This window comes from Borostomias antarcticus, assembly GCF_949987555.1.
Source record: "Borostomias antarcticus genome assembly, chromosome: 6".
In the NCBI taxonomy this organism is placed as follows: Eukaryota; Metazoa; Chordata; class Actinopteri; order Stomiiformes; family Stomiidae; genus Borostomias; species Borostomias antarcticus.
In genome coordinates this window covers 22,610,768-22,632,027 of record NC_140239.1, presented here as the reverse complement: position 1 = coordinate 22,632,027, position 21,260 = coordinate 22,610,768, and the positions used below count along the sequence as shown (strand labels likewise).

General features: G+C 44.0%; 2 protein-coding genes across 2 annotated transcripts; both read left to right on the top strand.

The window, feature by feature from the left end:
- Nucleotides 1-651: 651 nt before the first annotated feature.
- taf1b (TATA box binding protein (Tbp)-associated factor, RNA polymerase I, B) lies at nt 652-7,145 on the top strand (the record flags this gene model as incomplete). The annotated part of the gene is made up of 15 exons (XM_084440068.1): nt 652-669; nt 877-975; nt 1,084-1,171; nt 1,288-1,385; nt 1,497-1,589; nt 1,917-2,007; nt 2,208-2,370; nt 2,504-2,603; nt 2,987-3,134; nt 3,347-3,524; nt 3,617-3,660; nt 4,854-4,944; nt 5,061-5,131; nt 5,656-5,887; nt 6,534-7,145. 15 exons carry the CDS (start codon nt 652-654, stop codon nt 6,754-6,756), a joined length of 1,737 nt encoding a protein of 578 aa, XP_084296194.1. The 3' UTR covers nt 6,757-7,145.
- A 268-nt stretch (nt 7,146-7,413) lies between these two features.
- On the top strand, nt 7,414-16,393 carry LOC311310558 (grainyhead-like protein 1 homolog). The gene is made up of 15 exons (XM_084440067.1): nt 7,414-7,538; nt 8,430-8,619; nt 8,803-8,876; nt 9,003-9,219; nt 9,390-9,472; nt 9,587-9,743; nt 9,870-9,981; nt 10,108-10,202; nt 10,486-10,723; nt 11,092-11,213; nt 11,809-11,837; nt 13,779-13,864; nt 14,846-14,931; nt 15,194-15,258; nt 15,366-16,393. Exons 1-15 carry the CDS (start codon nt 7,519-7,521, stop codon nt 15,478-15,480), a joined length of 1,689 nt encoding a protein of 562 aa, XP_084296193.1. The 5' UTR covers nt 7,414-7,518; the 3' UTR covers nt 15,481-16,393.
- Nucleotides 16,394-21,260: the final 4,867 nt, after the last annotated feature.

Genomic DNA, 21,260 nt, shown 5'->3' with positions numbered 1-21,260 from the left:
TAATTCCTGAACCATATGGCAGCAAGGTCGTTGTCGTCAGGGGCTAAAGCATAATTACACTAGGACAGACTAGGAATATAGAATATCAATTATTAAGAAGGGTAGACTAGTTCTATCTGAACCTTTGACTCATTTACATTGTATGGGGTTACTAGCCTTGAATCCACCCACGCCGTCTCCTCCTCTGGTTTTGTAATCTTCATGGTGCTAGGCCTACTCATGCTGTCAACACCAACAACTACAATCAGCACCCACGCCACCCACACATCCTGTACCAAGTACAATTACCAGATATTTCACGAGAAAATGGCTTAGCCTACACAGTAAAGTAGAGTGGATTAAATAACCCATGAAGAATGGATACGAGAAACAATCACGACAATAACTCAATATGATAGGAAATGCATCGTACTTTAGAGCATCTAGACATCGCATCTATGCATGTCTATGCTAGCTCAAGTAAATTCTACGGTCAATGTCGCCCTCTATGGGGAGACCTTGCCATTGCAACTTCAGTTGAGGCAAATCCAAATGATCATGTCGGACAAGTTTACATGTAACACCCAGGAAGTTCAATTTCTACAAGAACAAACCATCATGTTCTGTCCAGTTCCAATCCCTTAAGATTAACTACTCACCAAACCGTGTAAAATGGACGAAGAACACACGGTGAGCTCGTTAGATTAACGTTTGCTCGATCCCTCAAGAATGTTATCGATGTTCCATGCCTAGTAGGCTCAAAATACAAGATAGCTTTAGGTTATGTTCATTGCGAGTCAACCTGCTGCTAGCCAGCGTTAGCCTTATGAGTGAATACACGAATGCCTCTGCGTGGTTTTGAATGTCTGTCTTGTATTTGTGTGTTACATCATACAGAGAGACTACAGGGAGCCCTGTGGAATGTGCTCTGCTGTGGACTGGGGGATATCAGACGAGGGCAGGTTCTACTGTAGATCTTGTCACAATGTGATCGAGGTAAGCAATGCTTGGATCTGCAGTAAAGTTAGTCAGATTATGGTGTAATCTGAAGGACCAACTATTATAACCATTCATCTTCTTCTTTTTTTTTAATCTATCACACAGAGAACAAGAGACATTGTGGACACTACAGTTTTGTTGATGAGTGCCAACAGAGTGTCCCACATCTCTAAGGGCTTAAAAAACAAACAAGGTTGGTTGGCTGAATGTAGGCTACTATTCCCTGCTTTACTGATTGAATATAAACAAGCAACCCCTGTTGTGTCTGATAATTGCTGCTTGTCCCCAACTGTAATGTTTGTGTAACAGAGAGAGGGCAGCAGTGGATGGTGTGCGAGGCTTTCCAATTCATCCTCATACAACAGGCCGAAGCGCTACTGAAGTTGGGAGTCTGTGTCCAGTTTAAGGTCTGTCCGACCCTGCATAAAATTAACACGAAAGTCCCAAAAGAATAAAAACATAATGGTACTTGCAAACATTATGTAGGCTAAATGTCTGTCATGATCAATGTTTTACAGGACGATGTACTGTGTCAGCTTTGGAGGCTGTACCTTCAGAAAACCAGACAGGCCTATACCAACAATCCAATCCGTACTTCACAATTTCAAGTGGTAAGTCATAAATATCTGTTAGATGGACTTTACTGTAGGCATGAGGAAGGTGGAGGTCAATATCGGCCCTCTAGTGGTCAGATGTTTAATGGGCCCCAGCATGCATCTTCCATGGCTATTCAGCAATCTCCCTGAAAGTCATAATCCGTGGTTTGCATAACTGGCCGGCTGAGTGTGCTAGCGCAGCGACAACAAACACCTTCAAATGACAACAATTGTCAAGCTCGGAGTTACAGAGCGTATGCTCCTAAACACAGCTGGGTTTGCGTGGTGGTTTCACTAACTGCAACTGTACTCTAAATTTCCCCTCTTCTCTGCTCTTACCAGCGCACTGGGGACTCAGAGTCAGACAGCGCTCCAGAATTTTCTGTCAAGTCCGCCAGTGATACAGATGGGGATGGAGTAGGCTCTTTATCAGGTACTATGAAATAAAAAACTGTGTGTTTGTCGTGTGTGTGTGTGTGTGTGTTCAGAATTTAGATTCAGATTTTTATTTGGCCAAGTAGGCTTGCCCCTACAAGGTATATATGTGTGTGTGCGCACATGTGTGTATGTCCTGTCGGTGTGTATATGGGTGTTACATTAACAATAGCCATTTGAACCTTTGTGCTTCCACAGGTAATTGCAGCGGCACCTCCGTGTACTCTGGCTCCGTGGACGCCCAGTCTTACCTCAACCCAGGACACAGAATGGCTCTCAACATTATGCCCAAGACCCTGGCACTGTGCTACCTGGCCCTGCTGTGGGTTCGAGAGGCCATCACGCTGGCAGACCTGCTCAGGTCTGAACTGCGGGAACGATCATTGCGTCGCCGCCATTGACGACATGATCAGTAACTCCTCCGTTAAAAACCCGACTCGCGAACGATCAGTCGGACTGTGCTCCTTAATCGCTGCCGTGCGTTTGTCGTGCAGGCTGGTGAACGAGGGACACGTCCCCTACATGAAAGCCCACGAGAACCTGCCAGACGAGATGAGGCTCTACGGCAAAGACGCAACACTCTTCAAAGCGGAGGTGAGCGTCCGTAGCCCACTCTCAACCCCCGGAGCCCGTAGACGCCAGGCTGCAGTACCGTATCACACCAGCATGTATGATAATAAGAAGATTCGTCAAAATAATTTGGGCTTAGGTGCAACAGAAACTACGGCGTGCCGCTCCCACACCTGCTACAACTGGTTCACTTTTACTTCATGTTTGCTTTGAAATCTCAGCCTGATCCTCAGGGGAATGCCTAGCTGACGTTTCCCTTCAGGGAAGAGTATCACATAGCATAATAACCTATGGTGGTAAAGCAACTTAACATAAATCTTAATAACTATCTGCACTCAGTGTCAACAGCTCCTCGTAGGAGGAGAGCTGACTTCTGCGCATCTGATGGCGGTGTTTGTGTTCCCCAGAGCATTCCCTCGTACGGCTCCCTGCATAGAGAGGCCCATAGGATGGCTCATTTCCTGGAGCTGCCCATCTTCCCCACCATCATCCGGAACTGCCTGCTGCACCCCTCCCTGCTCACTCTCCGCTACCTGACTGAAGTCAACCTGCCCGGTAGGTCTGCCCACCACCGACACGCACCCGGGCCTGCTGTCCACCACTGCCGGTCGCGGCAGTCAGTTTAAAGCTGACAAGAGTCGTCTCTCTACTGTGCATTAATGCCACCGCAAGAAATCCCAGCGCTATTGCTCCAGAAACACGCTCGCACTCGTTCCTCACTCTCTTGTCCATCTCTTTTTTTCTGCTTTTTTTTTTTCCCTAATCAGATGAACTGCATGGCTGGGTCTGCAGGGTCATGGAGCAGGCTCGTATGGCGGATGAGTTGTACCACACTTACCATCCCCAGTATACCATGTCCTTCCTCCCCTTCTATGACCTGCAGGCTGCAGCCCTGATCATCGTAGCGATGAAGCTCCTCTTCAACCTGGACGACAGCACAGAGTGGTAATTACACTACCGTGTCTGCTCACTGCTCCTCACATGTAACTGTCCTATTTCTCTGTTGCGGACATACTAAGCGCTTCTTTTATCTCCAGGAATTTATCCAACGACGCAAGTGACAAGAACACGGATAACCCTGGTAAGTCTTTTATCTCGGTGTTTCCCAAACTTTTTTCCTGGGGACCCACTTTAAAAAAAAAAATACAAACCATTGCGATCCAAGTCACAATAGGTCTTATCTATAAATCGTGAGTAGAGTGAATGAGTAACTAAATGAACGTTACTGACCATTTTTACTGGCATCTACGCACCTTATTGTCTTGAATAGGTAAACCACTCGAAGAGATATAGACGTATAGCCTATAAATAAGACCAAATAAATGCATTTAGGCAGAGTACAGGCCATCTCATTGTTTTTAGTTCCTCTCATCAATAAAACAAACAGAATGTAGGCTATGCTAGCCTGTCATGCTTCATTGTTATAAGTACAATTATCGTAACAATATGAACATTCAGTTGGCTTCTATCAAAAACATGCTTCTTGTTGAAGGTTTTGCCTGTCATCCATCACTGGATGAGGAAGCGCCCCAAAGTGATCAATTCTCAAGCAAGCAGGAGCCTGGCTGTTTACAGTGCATTTCTCCATTCCGCTCACCAAACTATTCAGCCCTCTGCACTTCATTGACACACATTTGCGGCTCGCAGGAAAAATAGACCATAATCAGATGGAGTTTACTGACACGTGATTTGTTTTGTCAGTGATGTTGCGATGGAACTATGTCTGGTCTGCGTGAGCCGGCCATGGAGAAAACCAATCTCTGTCATGTGGCTCAAAAGACCCTGAAAGGAATTCTGCAAATGCATTTGGCGACCCAAACAAAATCTTCCGTGACCCAAACATGGTCTTTGGGGAAAAACTGTTTTATCTTTTTTTTTCCCGCTCATCAACTTCTTTCCTGTATGCATGAAACAGTAGACCTAGGCCTAAAGTTTGAACTATAGCCTGGGATTTCAATCCAGCCAGTTACGATTTGTTTTTATCTCAACCTAGGAGCTGCTGTTTGATCTTTTCATTCTCTGGGATGGTGCACTGTTAGACTGCATTCCTCTGCCCTGACTATCCCATCACTCCTTTCAAAATATTTCCAACCACTTCCATTGTTAGAACAGCAGGTGACATCAGGTGATGAGTTGAAAGTAAAATCCATGAACTATTCTTGTTTGACGGGGAAAAAAGGCATTGGGTTAAAGATAAACTGAGGGTTTGGGTAAGCATAATTACAAGTCTTAAGTGTCCATGTTAAGATTTCACCTTCTCCCTTTCTCTAACAGAAGAGAACTGCTTCAACTTGAGGAGATGGTACAAGATGGTGGAGTCTGCCCTGACCAAAGCCAGACAGAGACGGATGGAGCACATTGCTAGGTGAAGCAGGATTAGAAAAAAGAGCACAAAACGCTATGACCTCCGTCAGTTTAACTATAAATTCAAAATGTATCTTTCTTTCTTTTTTTTTTTTTTTTTAAATCTTTTTCCCTCAGAACACAGTGGAAGTCACAGAAGAGCCTGGTTCCATCGTTGCAGGCGAAGGCTGTGCCGATCAAGAGGAGACGTAAGTGTCACTCCAAAAGCCTATTCCTGTTTATTCTCCCACTAAAAGTGTCAAAAGCTGAGGATACACTACAAGATATTATGGCCGATTTGATACACAATTCACAATCCTGCCGAGTCTGTCCTAGTCAGCAGCAGTCTGCACTACTTGGAGGTAGTTGGAGTGGCAATTTGGCACAGAAATCTGTAAGTGTATGAGGGGTACAGATTTAAATCGGCAAGTGTATGATGAGAACAGACTTCTCCCGATCAGAGTCGTAGCGAGACAGAACATATCAAACATGTTTGATATTTTTGAGCAGATTATGGACGCAATCGTGTAGTGTAAACTCGTCACCACCTGGTCCAGTCGTTAAATGTGCGATACCCAGTTTTTTCAGTTGTCATACAAAAATCAGCAGAAGCCAGTCGTCTAGTCACTCCCAGTCATTTCATAATCTGTTAAGATTGTGAAAGTCTTCTAGTGTATCCGAGGCTTAAATTTCACAGTAAAGGTAACCACACCATCTCCATGTATGTGTCCAGGTGTTGCAGAGCATCTGCAGGCTGCCTTCCAGAAGCTGTCTGGCTCCTCCCCCAGTCCTCCAACCTCCTCTCCTTCTAGTTTCTGCTTCCGCTGGGGGGAGGGGGAGGGCGTGGACGGGCCCAGCCTGCACCACCAGAGGTTGGACACCCTAGTGGTCACACGGCAGGGGAGAAAGGTCCAGCTCTCTAACCCATCATACTGGCACCCAACCCTGAAAGCGTGCAAAGCCCAGTAAGACCTGCCTCTCTGGCCTGTACCTAGAACCTCAACCTACCATAGGATGATCTATGAAGGATGAAAGATGATCTATTCAGGGAATGTTAGAAGATTCTCACAAGCATGTCTGTGGATTCTCTTCCTAGATGTTTACACTCAGAACCCCATACTGTATAGATTTGCTCAGGCAATATCACATTCTCTCTCCTTCTAGGTTCCCCTCACTCATTCTACATCAGCCGCATGTAGATATAAAATATAATTCTGGTTAGCTGAGGCTGCTTGTGCTGGACATTGCTGAATCAATAATGTAGCCAATGTGTTTAATATTGGGAGTCCGCTATTAGATACATGAGATGTGCTGAATGATCAGCGATAATCAGCTCTGTCATCAGTCTCTCTCATGGTCGGTGTTACAAGTGTGTCTATTCAGTTGCAGGGCCGACTCCCTTTTTAACTAGTCTCACAAGGTTTCTGTCAGTTTCACTTCTGAAGAGGGTATTTGACTAGGTTATTCTTCCCCAGTGAAAGTGATATGAAACCATCACACGTCACCCTGCAAACACCTGCACAAGACTGAGGCGTTCTGTTTTGGCCCACGGAGCACAGGGCGAGGGGAGTGCACCACTCTCACACTTGTAACACACTTTGTTCCCCTCAGGTGCAAAACCCATTATCCGGAGGTAGAAACCACTCTCCCCAAGATGTACCTGTGGCTGCTGCAGCTCTTCTCCTTCCTTCTGGGAGTGAAACCAGAAATTGTGTATGAAGAAATACTGGAGGTGGAGAGACACTTCATCAAGTGGCACAATTGTAAGCCTAGAAAAATGCCCAGGAAAAACCGGGGCAGACATAACAGGTACCAACTTAAAAGAACACGTTAAGTGACTGAGGGGAGAGAGACTTTACAATGAGGAACTGGACCAGCAGGTTTATTATCACTCCTCTCCTGTCAGAAATACTCTTGCAATTGCTCTTGTCTTTGATTATTAACGTTTTTTTATTTTTATTATATTATGTTTTATTTTTGTCATACTTTTGTTTGGACAGTGAATGTGTATGCAAGGAAAATTTTGTATGATACGGTAGAAATAGTTTTTTTGTGTGCAGAAACTTGGGGAAATGTTTTCTCAAGTGATTGAGAGTGAGAGATCTATGTTTCCTCCAGAGGGCATTGTCCCCTCATTTGCATGGAAGGAGATTGAGACTCGAGGTTCTGAATGTGTGACGCGTCTTCTTGATGCATGACACTCCTACCTAATGAATGTGCTGTTCGAAACTCAGTGGAATTAAGTGTCGGCTCCACGAATTGTTTTATCCTGTCACCATTCTTATTTCATAACAAAATAAAGAAAACCATGGGTTTACATTTGCATTGCGAGAAATGATTGCGGTTCTCCCGTCTTTCCCACTATAATCGATACACTTGCCAGGCTCAGTATCGAAGTCTACCTGTACACCCCGCCCATTTGTAGCCTACGTCACAGCGATGATCATGTACCATCCCAAGAAAAGGTGACAGAACTCGTTCTGGCTGTGACACTTCTACCACTGACATACTGTTACCTACCAGCATCAAGTGTTTTCTTATAGTGGACGGATCGGAATTTCTGTTCCAACTAGAAAGTCCAGTCCGACGGAGCAAAATGACACAGGAATCTGGCAAGTGAGTACCTACATGGTCCAGTTGTTCTACTTCTACTAAGTATGGATAGGAGCAACATGTTGGCAGGTATTTACGTTTAGGCCTAGGCCTACAACCCATTTAGGGTGCTGCTTCTGGAGTCGGTGTTCCTTTTCATGTTTTCCTTTAACTCGGTTGAATATTGATTTTATCGTCGTTTTGTATGTCCAGGTCCAAGTCTATTTACTAGCACTCCTTCCAGCGTTGATTGTTCAGATGGCGTAGGCCTATAGTCTATTTTCCATTCAAGGCGAGGTTGAGTAGCCTAGTCCGTTTCGGCTCTATTTTCTGTCCAGTTTATCGGAGTACATAAAAAGAACTTGCTATGTTGGTCTACTGTAGGCTTCAAACAACATGCTCAACACTGGGCAGATTGAATTAGGATTCAAACATCTAAAACAACGTCATAAATATTTTTCAGAGTGCACTTTATGAGGCTTCCAGACTGGGCTTGTGTTAAACCAGAAATTAACATAAACCCAGCATTTCATTTTATGCACAGAAAGCACTTTAAACATAAAAATGTATAATATTATTTGATGAACAAAACAACTAAACTGGTCTTTAAGGCATGTGTCTACTGGCTACATTGTCAGAGCACAGTCAGAGCAGAACTAGTAGGCAGTTAATATTAGCTCAGCAGCAGGTCAAAGACCTGTCTTGCTGGTAGAGCAGGCTCTTCCAGAGCTTTAGATGTTAACACTTACATTGCCTTTTCACTCCGCAGTTTCACTTTCTATGTTAAAGTTATCCACTAAACGTCCCTCAACATTATACAGATGGCAGAATACTCACTTACAGCCATAGCTTGGTCTCTAGGTTATACACATTGAATTATCGGACCCTAACTCTGGGTTTCTTTTGTCTGTGCAGGAAGCTGGGTGTCCTGGTGCCGCAAAGTGACTTGTCGTACGGCTGCCAGCAGCAGAGCTACACAGAAGACGACGATGCCTGGAGGGCCTTCCTGGAGAGCCCTCTGACTGCTGCCTCCAAGGCCATGATGAGCCTCAATGGCGACGAGGACAGTGCCACCGCTCTGGGTCTCCTCTATGATTACTACAAGGTACCTCAGAGGGCCTCATTTTAGCACCGACTCACCCTGCGCTGGAATACCGCAAAGCTGAATGACATGCTGTATTATACAGATCACAGATTTGTAATGTTCTCTAGGGCAGGAGTGATATGTGCATTGTAGATGTATAGTATAATGATCAAGTTGTATTTATTTATTTATTTATGTTTACAGGTGCCCAGGGATAAAAGATCTACAGGACAGCCCAAAGCAGAAATACTCCCAGGAGATGCTGATCCAAACAAAATGTAATTATTAGCCTTTACACTTCACATTATGTTGCTCTTCATCTATGTAAAAAAAAAAAAAGAAGCCTTTCGTAACAATATTTTAAAGAATTAGCTGAATGACTAAACATTTTCTTCTTTTTCCAGCATCTACATGATGCCTCCCCAGGACACCCCTCTGGCCATGACCACCCTGAGGAACGTCTCTCTGCACACCGTGGGCCTCCCGGGAACCCATCTGTCCCAGTCGGAACCCATGACCTTCGGGGGTCGCCAGCTCCACCACGACCAGTACAGCCCCAGAGTCCAGGCTCTCACCCCTGACTCCACCTACCCAGATTCCTACAAGGGCACTTCTAATGAGGTAGGACTCTCCAACTACTAATCCTCCTCACTGGCACGTGCCACGGACCCATGGATTTCTCAGGAGGCCCAGGAAGCAATGTGTTGTATTGTAATGGATGATCCGTATCCGAATATGCACAAACTGTGTGTGTGTGTGTGTGTGTGTGTGTAACATCATGTGTCTACCAGGTATTCCCTCTGGCTGAGGAGCTTCAGCTACGGATGGCCTCCATCACTCCGCATGATTATATTCCCTTCAGCTCTCCCTCCAGGTACAGTAACACGTTCAAACATGCGCAATGTAATTCCTCGCCGTGCCATCGTAGCTGCAAGATATATCCGGGCCGGCCGCCTTTTTGAATGCTCTCTCTCCCCCTCTGTCTCAGTCAACATTTTGAGTACGTGCTGGAGGCTCCGCAGTCGCTCCGCCCAAAGAACGGCTCCACCCAGATGAGCTACCTGAACAAGGGACAGTTTTATCCAATCACCCTCAGGGATCTAGGCGCCGGCAATGCCTCATCCCACCACAGTCGCAGAGCACGGGTATGATATTACTTTGTAAAACTGCATCCACCTGGGGCCTCTTTGCTGCCCCCGAGTCCAAATGGATGATATTGCTTGTCATGGGAAGTTACTGTGTCTGAGTGTCTTTGCTATGTGGACTTACAGAGCATAGTGATGCTGGTCTTTGGAGAGGAGAGGTGTACAGAGGACCAGCTCAAACACTGGAGGTACTGGCACAACCGACAGCACACTGCCAAGCAGCGCTGCATTGATATCGGTAAGACACATTTTCTAATTTATGTACGTACATACATATAATAATGTTATTATATATTTATATATCCGTCTTATGTCACCGCCAGAATGTAAAATATGCTATATCTTCTCTGATTTCTCTCCTCAGCTGACTACAAAGAGAGCTTCAACATTGTTTCCAACATTGAAGAGATTGCCTACAATGCCATTTCCTTCACATGGGACGCTAAGGATGAAGCACGGGTAAACAGGAGCTGTTTTATTTAGCGATGTTGTACACATTCTAATGTACTCAGACAAAATGTGTAGTAACATTAAGCCGCCAGGTGGGGGAGACATGCACAATGAAAAAAATGGCAACTTATTTTAGATGGGCTACTGTAACAGCTTGTTATATATCCCAACCATGCTTCCCCAATAAAGACAATTGCTTATTTTTCATTATTAATATTATATATTAAAACTTGATTACTTCAAAGCTGTTTGATCTGGTATTTAACCTGCTTTCCTTTGTTACTGTCCCCAGATCTTTGTGTCGGTGAACTGTCTGAGTACAGACTTCTCTCCTCAGAAGGGGGTGAGGGGTCTTCCTCTCAACCTGCAGATCGACACCTACAGCTGTGGTAGCCAGGGAGACAGGCTGCTGCATCGGGCCAATAGCCAGATCAAGGTGTTCTGTGACAAAGGTGCCGAGCGCAAGATCCGCGACGAGGACAGGAAGCAGAGTCGCAGGAAAGTGAAGGGCCCAGAACCAACGCTGCCGTGTAAGAACACTTGAATCAATCAGTCAACCTAGTGATCATCTGAGCAGCCAATTCACTATTCACTTTTTATTCAGTAAGTTCTTGTCTACTTATTGTTCATGAAGATCTGAATGTGAGGCTGACGCAAAGTCCATAAGAGCAGATCAGCTATCAAGGAAATGTCACCAATGGAAAAACTCCCTGAAATAAACTTTGTATGGAATTACACTGTCACACAGAATACTAGCACTAAACCTCACATACAGACGGCATCTGCTGCTATGAAAAATGCAAACACCTGCAGTAAAGACACATCTGTATGACTGCACTACCCCCTTCCGTTCCAACACACACATTTTGACCTTCCCCTGCCTCTCTTCTATCCCCAGTTGGGAAAGAGTCCTTGGAGGTGAAGCCACAGGACGCCGCACTGTTCAAACCCATGGGTGACATGGAGACCCAGCCTGTCCTCTTTATCCCAGAGGTCCACTACAACAGCCTCCAGCGCCATGTAAGTACAGCGCTACCCCCGTCACACTGCACCTGTGAGGCTATGGTTTTATGTATCTGTTTATTTTCTTGTTTATTTCCTCTGGATGGGGACTTCCATTGATGGCAATGCTAGTTCATGGAGATTGAGTAATTGATATGAGGGAACTTACAAATGACTTATGGGTCAAATAAGGCTGGGATAGGTTTAATCACATGCAGATACTTGGTGGAGGGGGGGGGGGAGAAACATGCTGTGCAAGGTAAGGAGCACAAAGGCCGGTGACACAAAGGAGACCTTCGTACAGCAGTGGCTCATAGTAGGGATTTCCATTTGGTTCAACCCACAAGCCTGGATATGTTTGGTCAAAGAGCAGCTGGGCAAATAAATAGCCCAGGTAAACATTCCTGAACTGAGGAGTGACATCACATGTTGTTGTATTCCTGGTGGCTCTATTGTTTGCTGCTGTAAACCGTCCAACATCAGAGACAATGCTCTGGAGTCAGGACTGTTTTAAAACCTGGGGGTGTGACTGTCATCAATTAGCATTTCATCCATGTTCCCTAATTATGATCTCTCTCTCTCTCTCTCTCTCTCCCTCTCCCTCCCTCTCCAGGCATGCCTATCAGACGATGGGGAGGATAGGTGGGTACATCTCTTATGATATCAGATATTGAATTATAATAAGGGGTCCAAACAGCTGCAACTGGACCCCTATTGCTTTTGTTCTTTCTTTTTTTCTTTCTTTCTTTCTTTCTTTCTTTCTTTTCTCCCCTAAAAGTGTTTGTGCTGCAAAATATGTATGCTCAAAACTCACAAAGATTGGAAGGTGGTCTGCACATCCCACCCACTACTCAGGCACATAAAATGACACTCATTGACCTCAAGGTGGTGCTATAACAATCATGTTTTCGTTTTGGCAGTTATCTGAAGAACGGCTTGACATACATTTAAAATCCTTTTAATCGATCAATTCATCTACATCATTACTACAATGGTCTTCTGCAATAAAAATGTAACATTTTGGTACTTGGCTTCAATTTTCCCAAAAACTTATTTCAGCGAATTTGTGGGAATTTGGCAGGATCATCTACAGACTTTGCTGACCTAGAGTTATCAAATAAATTTCGATACGTTTTGACATCACACATTTTTAAACCTGTGTCGTTAAGTTCAATTTTACATAAATGCTCAAATCAAAAATGGCTAAAGCGATGGTAACCAAACTTGTTGCACGTATTCAGACACTAGGTCCAAGCTTCTCTACGCATTTTGGGGATATTCTGCCACTTGGGGGCGCCACAAATGCGAAAAGTTTATATCTCATAATCTGCTAGATGGATTCATACCAAATTCAGTTCGAACGATCTGGGGTCATTACTCAGTGGATGCATGAACTTTGGTAATGATTGAATAAAGTAGACATGGCTTTTTATAACTAATCTAAAATTCAAGACATTTCACATTCCAAACTTCAAAAAATCTAAATAAATTACCCGTGCGTCCAACCGAAATGACTTTTTTTCAGCACCTCCACTGAACTGTGACAAAAGTTTGGCTCACTGCAACCTATAGTCAATTCAGAAGTCCGTACTCTGTATTTTTAAAAATATGCAAAATCAGTTAATGTCTACATCTCCAAAAGTCTTCATTCATATGCTACCATGAACCAGTAATTAACATTCTTGACATTACCAGCATAATGATGTGTGATTTTATTCCAAATTTGATCTGTAACATTTTGACTATTATGATTTTAATTTCAGAAAGAGAAATAACCCAGTTTTGCACATGTAATATCATTGCCTTAAGTTGTGCTGTGTGAGAAGCCTGTATTCCCGGTAGCACAGTGGTAATTCACCTTCTTGGGGGACTCAGAGGTCAACAGTTAAAATCCCCAGGTTGCCACGTCCCCTTGGGTAGATGCACCATCTTGTTTCTGCCCATCTGTTGTGAACTCTTGTGCTTTAAAAGTTGACATGCCATATCCTGTGCTACTTTGTAGGCATGTCCCTATGTTTGTCATGCTTGTACATACACAATGGTGATCTGATATGCTCAGTTGTTGAATGATAAGGTGGTTGTCTTTTATTGCAGAGGTTAAGAGTTCAAAACCCGCTTTTAAAATCCTGCACATAGTCCTGATACTTCTCATATAGTAGGAATGTATAAATTAGTAGACATGGTGACGGCTGGTGGTGATATTGGGTTGGTGGGCTAACAAATGCAACCCATCAATAGTTCACGCTCTAGCAATAGCAGCATCACATCCAAGATACCAAGTTACAGCAACGAAGCTCTACAACAAAACTACTCTAGCCTATAGAGAAGTAGGCTACCTACAAAAATGGCCCCGATGGACACCTCCAATTTCTTGGGCTAGACAAATCCTCTCGTCTCAATCAAGTCATCTGCATCTTTGCGTCACTGGTCTTCTGCTCCTACTCCCAATCCTATTTTCAACACCTCGTCACAAAGCGCTTGGACCCCGATCATTGCCTTGTCTGGCTATGCTTATTATTATAAGCCTCTGTAGGTGTGCTCACTTGTGACGGATGATAGTCGTGCTGTGTTATCTCGTTTTAGCTTGGGACAGAAGAGGCCGCCTTACCACGAGGAGGAGTTTGACTCTGCGCAGAACAAGAGAGCCAGGAGGGACGAGCCAGAGAAAGGTAACGCAGAAAGAGAGGGAGAGAGAGACGGAGGGAGAGGGAGGAGGGGCAGGATGGAAAAAGAGAGGCTGAGAGAAATAGAGAGAAGTAGTGGTTTTGGAACCCGCACTTTGCTCTGTTAGCATTTAAGCGGGCAAATGTAAGAGTTGAGCTTAGTTTGGAGAGAGACGGGGAGTTTCTGGCTAGCGCTGCTGCAGCGTTGTGGCCGTGTTGCTCTGGCTTGCTCCCACCCAGATCAGCTGACTGGGTGCATGTAAACAGAGGCCACGTGCTCTCTGGGAGCAAAGCCCTGCCCCCTTTGATGCACGAAACACACACACACTCCCAAACACTCTGGCTGTTTGTTTTTTAGGGAACGTGATCATCTGCCCAACATGCATCTGTCGATCGGTTTTCACTCTCATGTGTGGGGGATCTTTCTCAGAATGATTCAGGCTTGTTTGTGGTTCAGTCTTGCCCTCTCTCGTAAGCTAGTCAGTTGTTGACTAGGGCTCTGGGCCAGCTCTCCAGACACCAGGAGTAAAGTAAATACCCTGGCTTGCCCTCTGTTACCTAGAATACAGGTTAGCTATGTTTTCCTTCAGAGGGCCAAAGGTAGCAGTTATCTCATAATGAGTACCCATGATAGCCATAAGTAGTCACTTCACCCCTTCAGTCTAAGGACAATGTAGCTGCTGCAGTCGCACCTCATATTTAACCGACGGCTTCTTTGTCTCAGTTGCAGACAGACCCACACACATGGTCTCCTCTGTAAAGTGGCTTTCACGCCAATGTCAATAAAACGCCCTTGTGTCGATTCCTCTCCCTGTTTCCCTGCATTCTACAGCAGAAGTATCGTGATGATGGCAACCTGCCCAGGCTGTGGGTGTTGTTCATATGGTATCTCGTTCTTCTTTCTTCTCTACCACCCCCAACCCCCACCCCCCTCTCTCCCCACCCCCCTCTCTCTTTCTCTCTCTCTCGCTCTCCCCATCCCTGTAGTCCTACTCTACGTCCGGAAGGAGACGGAGGAGGTGTTTGATGCTCTGATGCTGAGGACGCCCACTCTAGCAGGACTTCTGGAGGCGGTGAGGCTAATAGCTGCTCGTCTAACCATTTGTTCCGGTCTTTTAAAGTGACAAACAGTCACTGGCTGTTCAGGGAAGCATACCACCTTGTTTCACAGGAAAAGGGGGTTGTTTCCTGTTTGCGGCGGGGAGGAAATGGTTATTCAGCAGAGAATACCATGCGCCAATAGTGACATGGAATGGAATGTGTTGTATTGTCTGACACTTTATAGTACACCTGTAGTTATCACTGGGGTTTCCTTGTCTGTCTTCATCCCTGTAGGTAAATGAAAAATATGAGCTGCCTGTAGGGAAAATGGGGAAGGTCTACAAGAGGTCCAAAAAAGGGTAAGTCCCTGTGTTCTTTGTTACTAAGATTTAGTATGATCATTATTCCTGGGCAGGAATTCAAATGAAAATTCCCCTCAAATCTCAACCCCTTTGTTCATCTGTAGGATCCTGGTTCACATGGATGACAACATCATCAAGCATTACTCCAATGAGGATGCCTTCCAGATCCACATTGAGGAGGTGGAGGGGCAGGTCCTGCTGACTCTGACTGAGATCTGACCCTGGTCTGTGGAAGCAGATCTGGGGCCAGCTGGGTGGCTGCAAGGGGCCTGCGGAGGTGGAACACATGCTGACCCCCAGGGGCCCGTGGAGGAGCCTCAGAACAGTAGGATTAGTCACCTGTTTACACAACTGTTCTGAACCTCTACAGGGAAACTGATATTTTCATGAGTTCTGCTGGTCACATACAATGCCCTTACTTGTGTGGCTTGTGCTGTTCCTGGAAGAAAACAAGACATTTCAGTATTTCAGGTTAATGTGAGTGAACGGCTCACCACCAATGCAGTCACACCCTAACTGGTGCATTTTAGCAGTTATGTTCAGCATTAGGACTGTTGAGAACAACATTTTCCCCAGAAAAAGAAAGTAGGGATATCAGTGTTCTTATAAAAGTATTCTTTTATTGAAAACTATACTATTGTTCTACATATCAAGACTAAAAAAATATTTTATATACACCATGTTTTGTATTGTGTATTATTATGAAATGCTACTGTGTCAGGTGAAAAAGTAATTCTGTTGATGTACAGTAGTATAGGTAGTAGGTAGGTACTTACTTATTGTACTTATTTATCCCAGAGGGGAAATTGCACTGTTACACCAGCCACATTCAAGAAACATAAAATTAAGAAACAAAGTACAATAGGTGCAGGTATAAATATACAATACAATGTGCAGGAATGTAAATACACAGATGAACTGTACAAGCATACCAATTTATGCAATATACAAGAAATGCAAAGATGATCTGTACAATCATGCCACAGAAATAACAAGTGTTTAACAAGGGGATGCATTAGGTTGTGCAAACAAAGATGTCCAAGAACCAAGCTACAGTACCTGTATAAGATTCCAGTGTCAAGTATCACTCCAATTGTCTGTCAGTCAGTTGGTAGGTAGGGTTCAGTGTATGGTGTGGGGTTTACACATTTACAAATTATTTGAATTATATGCTAATATATTAATTACATATATATTGGATGTATTTATATGTGCATAGATAGATATAGAAATGATCATTTTTGTTTGTGTGCAGAATAAACTGATTCCTTCTGCATATGGAAGAGGAGTAGTCATGTTTTGCTATGACATCATTTCTTTGCTACAGGAAATGGTGTGGGGGAGTAGAATAGCAAGGAAGTATTTGTTCATGTTTGAAAACCTTTTCTGTGGAGCACAAACTGATTTGGAATCAGACCTGTCAGCAGTTGAATAAATGAATAAACAGTTATTATATAAGACTAAACATTTCTTTCAGCATCATGTGTTTAAAGGTACCTCAGTTGCATCTGAGAGAATGTATAATTGAGGTTTGAGTTAGAAAGAGAACCACTTCAGCTTCAGTCAAAGGTAGTCCAAACTCCAAACACCAGTGCCCCGAAACATAGATCCTTTCTCCAAAGTCAATCTCGTTTGGTGCTGTTTCACTTCACCATATTCAGTTACAATCGTACTACCTGAGCTAACACTTGGTTAAAGCATCAGATATTGTAAACCAGAAGAGGAGACAGTGGGGTACCACTTGTGGTGAGTCACAGGTGAAGGCCTTCTGCATTCTCAGCAGTTTGGGCCACTCTCTGCCCCCCTGCAACCCAACATTCAACCTTGTGTGAATTAGCGAAGCCTTGTGAAGTTCCTGCTCAGAGCCATCTCTCCTACCTCTGTGTGGGTGGAGTGTAGCAGAAGCTAGAGGTGAGGCTATAAGGGGTACGTGAAGGTGATAGAGGCGCTCTCACCACTGAGTAACGGCTTGGTGTGGTTGGGTCAACGTGGTTACCTTGCATAAGGAGTGAATAAAGATGAGTCTAAGGAGTTTTTTTTTTACTGAGTAAAAAGTCAATAGGGTCTAATGAATGAGGGCAGGGACATTAACCTAACACAGAAAACATGTCACATCTCAGAGTCAAACCCTGCCTTTTTTGAGTGCGTATGTATGTGTGTGTGTGGGGGGGGGGGTGACCCAAATTCCAGAACCCCACCCACCTGAACACACGCCCCTCTGTTTGGCGTGCTGAAGTGGCTCTCATTTCCACCGCGTGAGTGAGTTCCTCCTTGGTGAGGCCACTGCTGTTTGTCCAGTGTCCCAGGGGGACGTCACATCTGTTGCCCAGAGCTGCCCCAGCAGCCTGCCTGGTCTCACAGCCAGCCTGGCCCCAGCAGGTCACAGCACCACAGAGCATCTCAACGTCCCTGCACTGATCATTTAATAATCATAATCAGATTCATATGTAAAGGTTGAATTGGTACATTGAATGTATGTAGAAGTAGTCCGACTGAAGGTTGAAGTTCCTGGTGTGTAGAACCAAAGGTCAGAGATGGGGGGGGGATACTTGGAAGACCTCATTGAAGAATGACCTTTCACCTTTTAGAAATGTGAGCCGCTGCCATGACAACGGGATGTGACCTTAGGCACCCCTCAAATAGCCTCATTCTAAAGCTCTCATTCGCCTGCAACCCAACAGCTCTACACCAACACAAATGCTTGAGGTAGCTTGAGGTAGCTTGAGCTGCGCCCCTTCAAAACATGTCCGTCCCCTGTAAAAATCTGTGGTTTTGTGATATCATATGATAGGTAATGTTGCCGCTTATTTGGGTTGAAGCTCATTATCTTACATCTTCCATTTTGTTCATCATAATAATCAATCCATCATGTGCCAAACACCAATCGAATCCCTGCTTTGAGTCTAGCAGAGAGGTGGCAAGCCTGGGTTTGCTCTGTGTTCCATGGTTTCCAAGACAACAGCTACCCAATTAGCATCTCATATTGCCACGTGTCAGTGTGATTGTAGGATTTGGGTCTATTTTCCCCAATGCTCTACAATTCTTATTTGGTTCACAGACCAAGACCCCAACCACAAGCATGACACACCCATGTAGTGAAACCATGACTATACAAGGTAGAAAATGTGAAATGTTGGTCACTTGCACTCAAAGGGTGGAGCTGATGTTTGGATGTGTCTTGTTCATAAGAAATTACACAATATTCAACTCAATGTCTTAAAGTACTAGAATTCACTCTTGGAGTCTCTGTCAGTTTTAACTGTGACCATTTATCATACTGCTCAGCCAGATGTTTATGCAGTCATTTGACCTGAAGAAGATCAGTTAGGGAATAGGGAATCAAAACATTGTCACAAATAAAAATGCGTTGGAGCAAACAAGTGTTTACTTTTTTATGCTTTTCTTTGATGATATTGATAGTCTGTATCCAGACCACACTAAAAAAGATCACTTAAAATATAGTATTTTCTAAAAATTCCTTTAGTAAAGATTCTTTTTTACGGCAATGACACTCAAACTCTATGCAAGATCAGCAGAGCTGTTTTTGAGTTGGACTCTTTTTCCTTCAGTGTATATGAGCAGAGAGGGAGTGGCTGTCAGCTGAAAAAAAATTCTACATACACTACCACCCCTATATTGGGGTCCCTCTGGGTGAGTGTTCAGCTGAAAAATAAGTGTGTGTGGTAACTTTTCTTTAAGTGTGGCTTAAGACAGGCAAACTGGATGAACGTTACATACTAAGTAATCCACAATCACCAGGGTGTAGCGGTGACTGAAGAAGTGAGCAACAGCAAATATTCTGAAATTGTTCCATTTTTACATCAGTGGTAAATAATAAGCGGGTATACTGTGTCTGTGAATAAAGAAGTGGATATATAATGACGACTACTTACTCACTATTCAGTTTGGCTCTCTCAAGCTACATACAAAACATCTGAAACATCACTCTGGGTTGGGATTGTTGGTTCTGTGCTGTAGCTACAGGCTACCCTTCCTTTGCAGAACAGGTTAGGGTTATTCAACACCCAGCCAGCATACAGCCTGTCATAAAGCCCAATATCACAATATCCTCTTCTACACAGCCTCAAGAAGTGGCATAGCCTACATTTTTCCTCAGAAGAACCACTCCACTTTTATAAAATGACAGGAAAGCTGACTGCAGTGAGGTGGGGCTGGATGGATCTGGTCTCATCTGGAACAGAGTAAAAAGGTGAACTGAGGAACCTGCATGAAGGATTTCTTTTTCTCGGGTCTGGCCCCCTCTTCTCTTCGCAGAAGTCTGGGAGTGCTTAGTGCCTGGGAGGACGTCTGTTGTTCATTTGTTCCCTCCTAGCCTCATTGAACTTGAAAATGAATATGAACTCACCTCACCCCAAACTAGTGTGCATCGTTTTGTTTAAGGACAGGCTTTGTCCTCAGTACAGTTCAGTGCAGTGGATGCTATAGATTTATTAAAAACAAGAACCACTGCAAAAACAAAGAGTGTACAGGAAAAAGATAATCAATTATCTGTCATTAGAAAACAGGAAATAATTCACTATAGGTTGACTCGAACATTTATCGTTTTATGAGGAAAAAAGTAAGGCCACTGGCACTGTGTAAATTCCCATACTTCAACTGTTTCTAAATTAAGGATAAATTATTCTCATTTTACAAAAATAAATAATTACTATAATTCTTGTACACAAGTCACCCTTTTGGGGCATTTACAGAACATGATGGCCTCTGACATTTTCTGCAGCCATGAGACAATGGAGACATGTCACACAAACAACCTATTCCTCTCTGGTTGCCAGCCATATAGATTGAAGGGTGTGCTTTCTCTGCTTAATGCAACCTCCAGGGAGACGGCAGGGAGTGAAACAGCTCTTTGTCTGCTTGCACCGCAGACAGACTGACGTATACCCAACCTCCAGGATCCAGAAAAGATCCGGTTTTTCCTCGAGGATCTTGGCATTCGTAGTTTACACAAGCGGAGCTCATCGTCTGTGATCCACTGTCAGATGGAACCAAGGACTTTGGACCTCGATGTGGCATTTTGTTGTGGACAGCATGAAGAGAGTGAAATACAAAGGTCCTTTTAAGGGTTAATGTACAGCCACAACAAAGGGGGTGAAGCTGGCTCGCAGGCCCCGCCCTGAAATTCTTTATACGAAGGCTGTTTACGACCTCAGTGCATAGGAGTCCTTGGGTTCATCGCCAGCTGGGGGAGGAAAGAGGGGGAGGTAGAGAAGGGGTGGAGATTCAGCCACGAGAGGCTGTAGGGGAAAACTGCATAGGAGGAAGACAATGAGAGACATGTTATTACCAAGCTGAAATTAAATATTGAAACATTTCATTTTCTGGCACATAATTTAAGAGCCACAAAATAGATTTTGATAATTTTATTCTAAATACAGCAGAATAATAATTAACAAATTCTTTAGATACAACAATACGCAATTAGGTTTCAATATTCTTCCCTAATAATATTTTGACAAATATGGCCTATAACACATTTTTTTCTTTATGTTAAATACATATATATATATATATATATATATATATATATATATTACATGCTAATTAAATTATATAGAAACCCAATTCCGTTACCGTTATTCATAAAGCGGAGTGACAGACATTAATAGGCTAGGCTATAGCCTATATGACAAATGAATTAGGCTATTTATAATCGTTATTCTTATCTTCGGGAAAAAATGATAGCGATGGCTGATCAAACGAACTTTAAAATGTAATATTAATTCCTTATCTTCCAGGACAAAATATACCCTGCAGTTTATTCAGCTCTTTATGCGTCCCCATTTTGCGCATGCCGCGCGCTCTCTTGGCAAGGCAAGCCAGACGCGTGCAAGTATCTCACGATTCCGCCTGTTCGCCGTTTCAACCTTTCCCCTAGTTTTCTAGCGGCGAGTTCACCGGGTTTACTCTGACACCGCTGACTCCTCCGGCACGCCCTCCAACAGCCACGCACCCTGTTTCCTCCAATCATAGAGCAG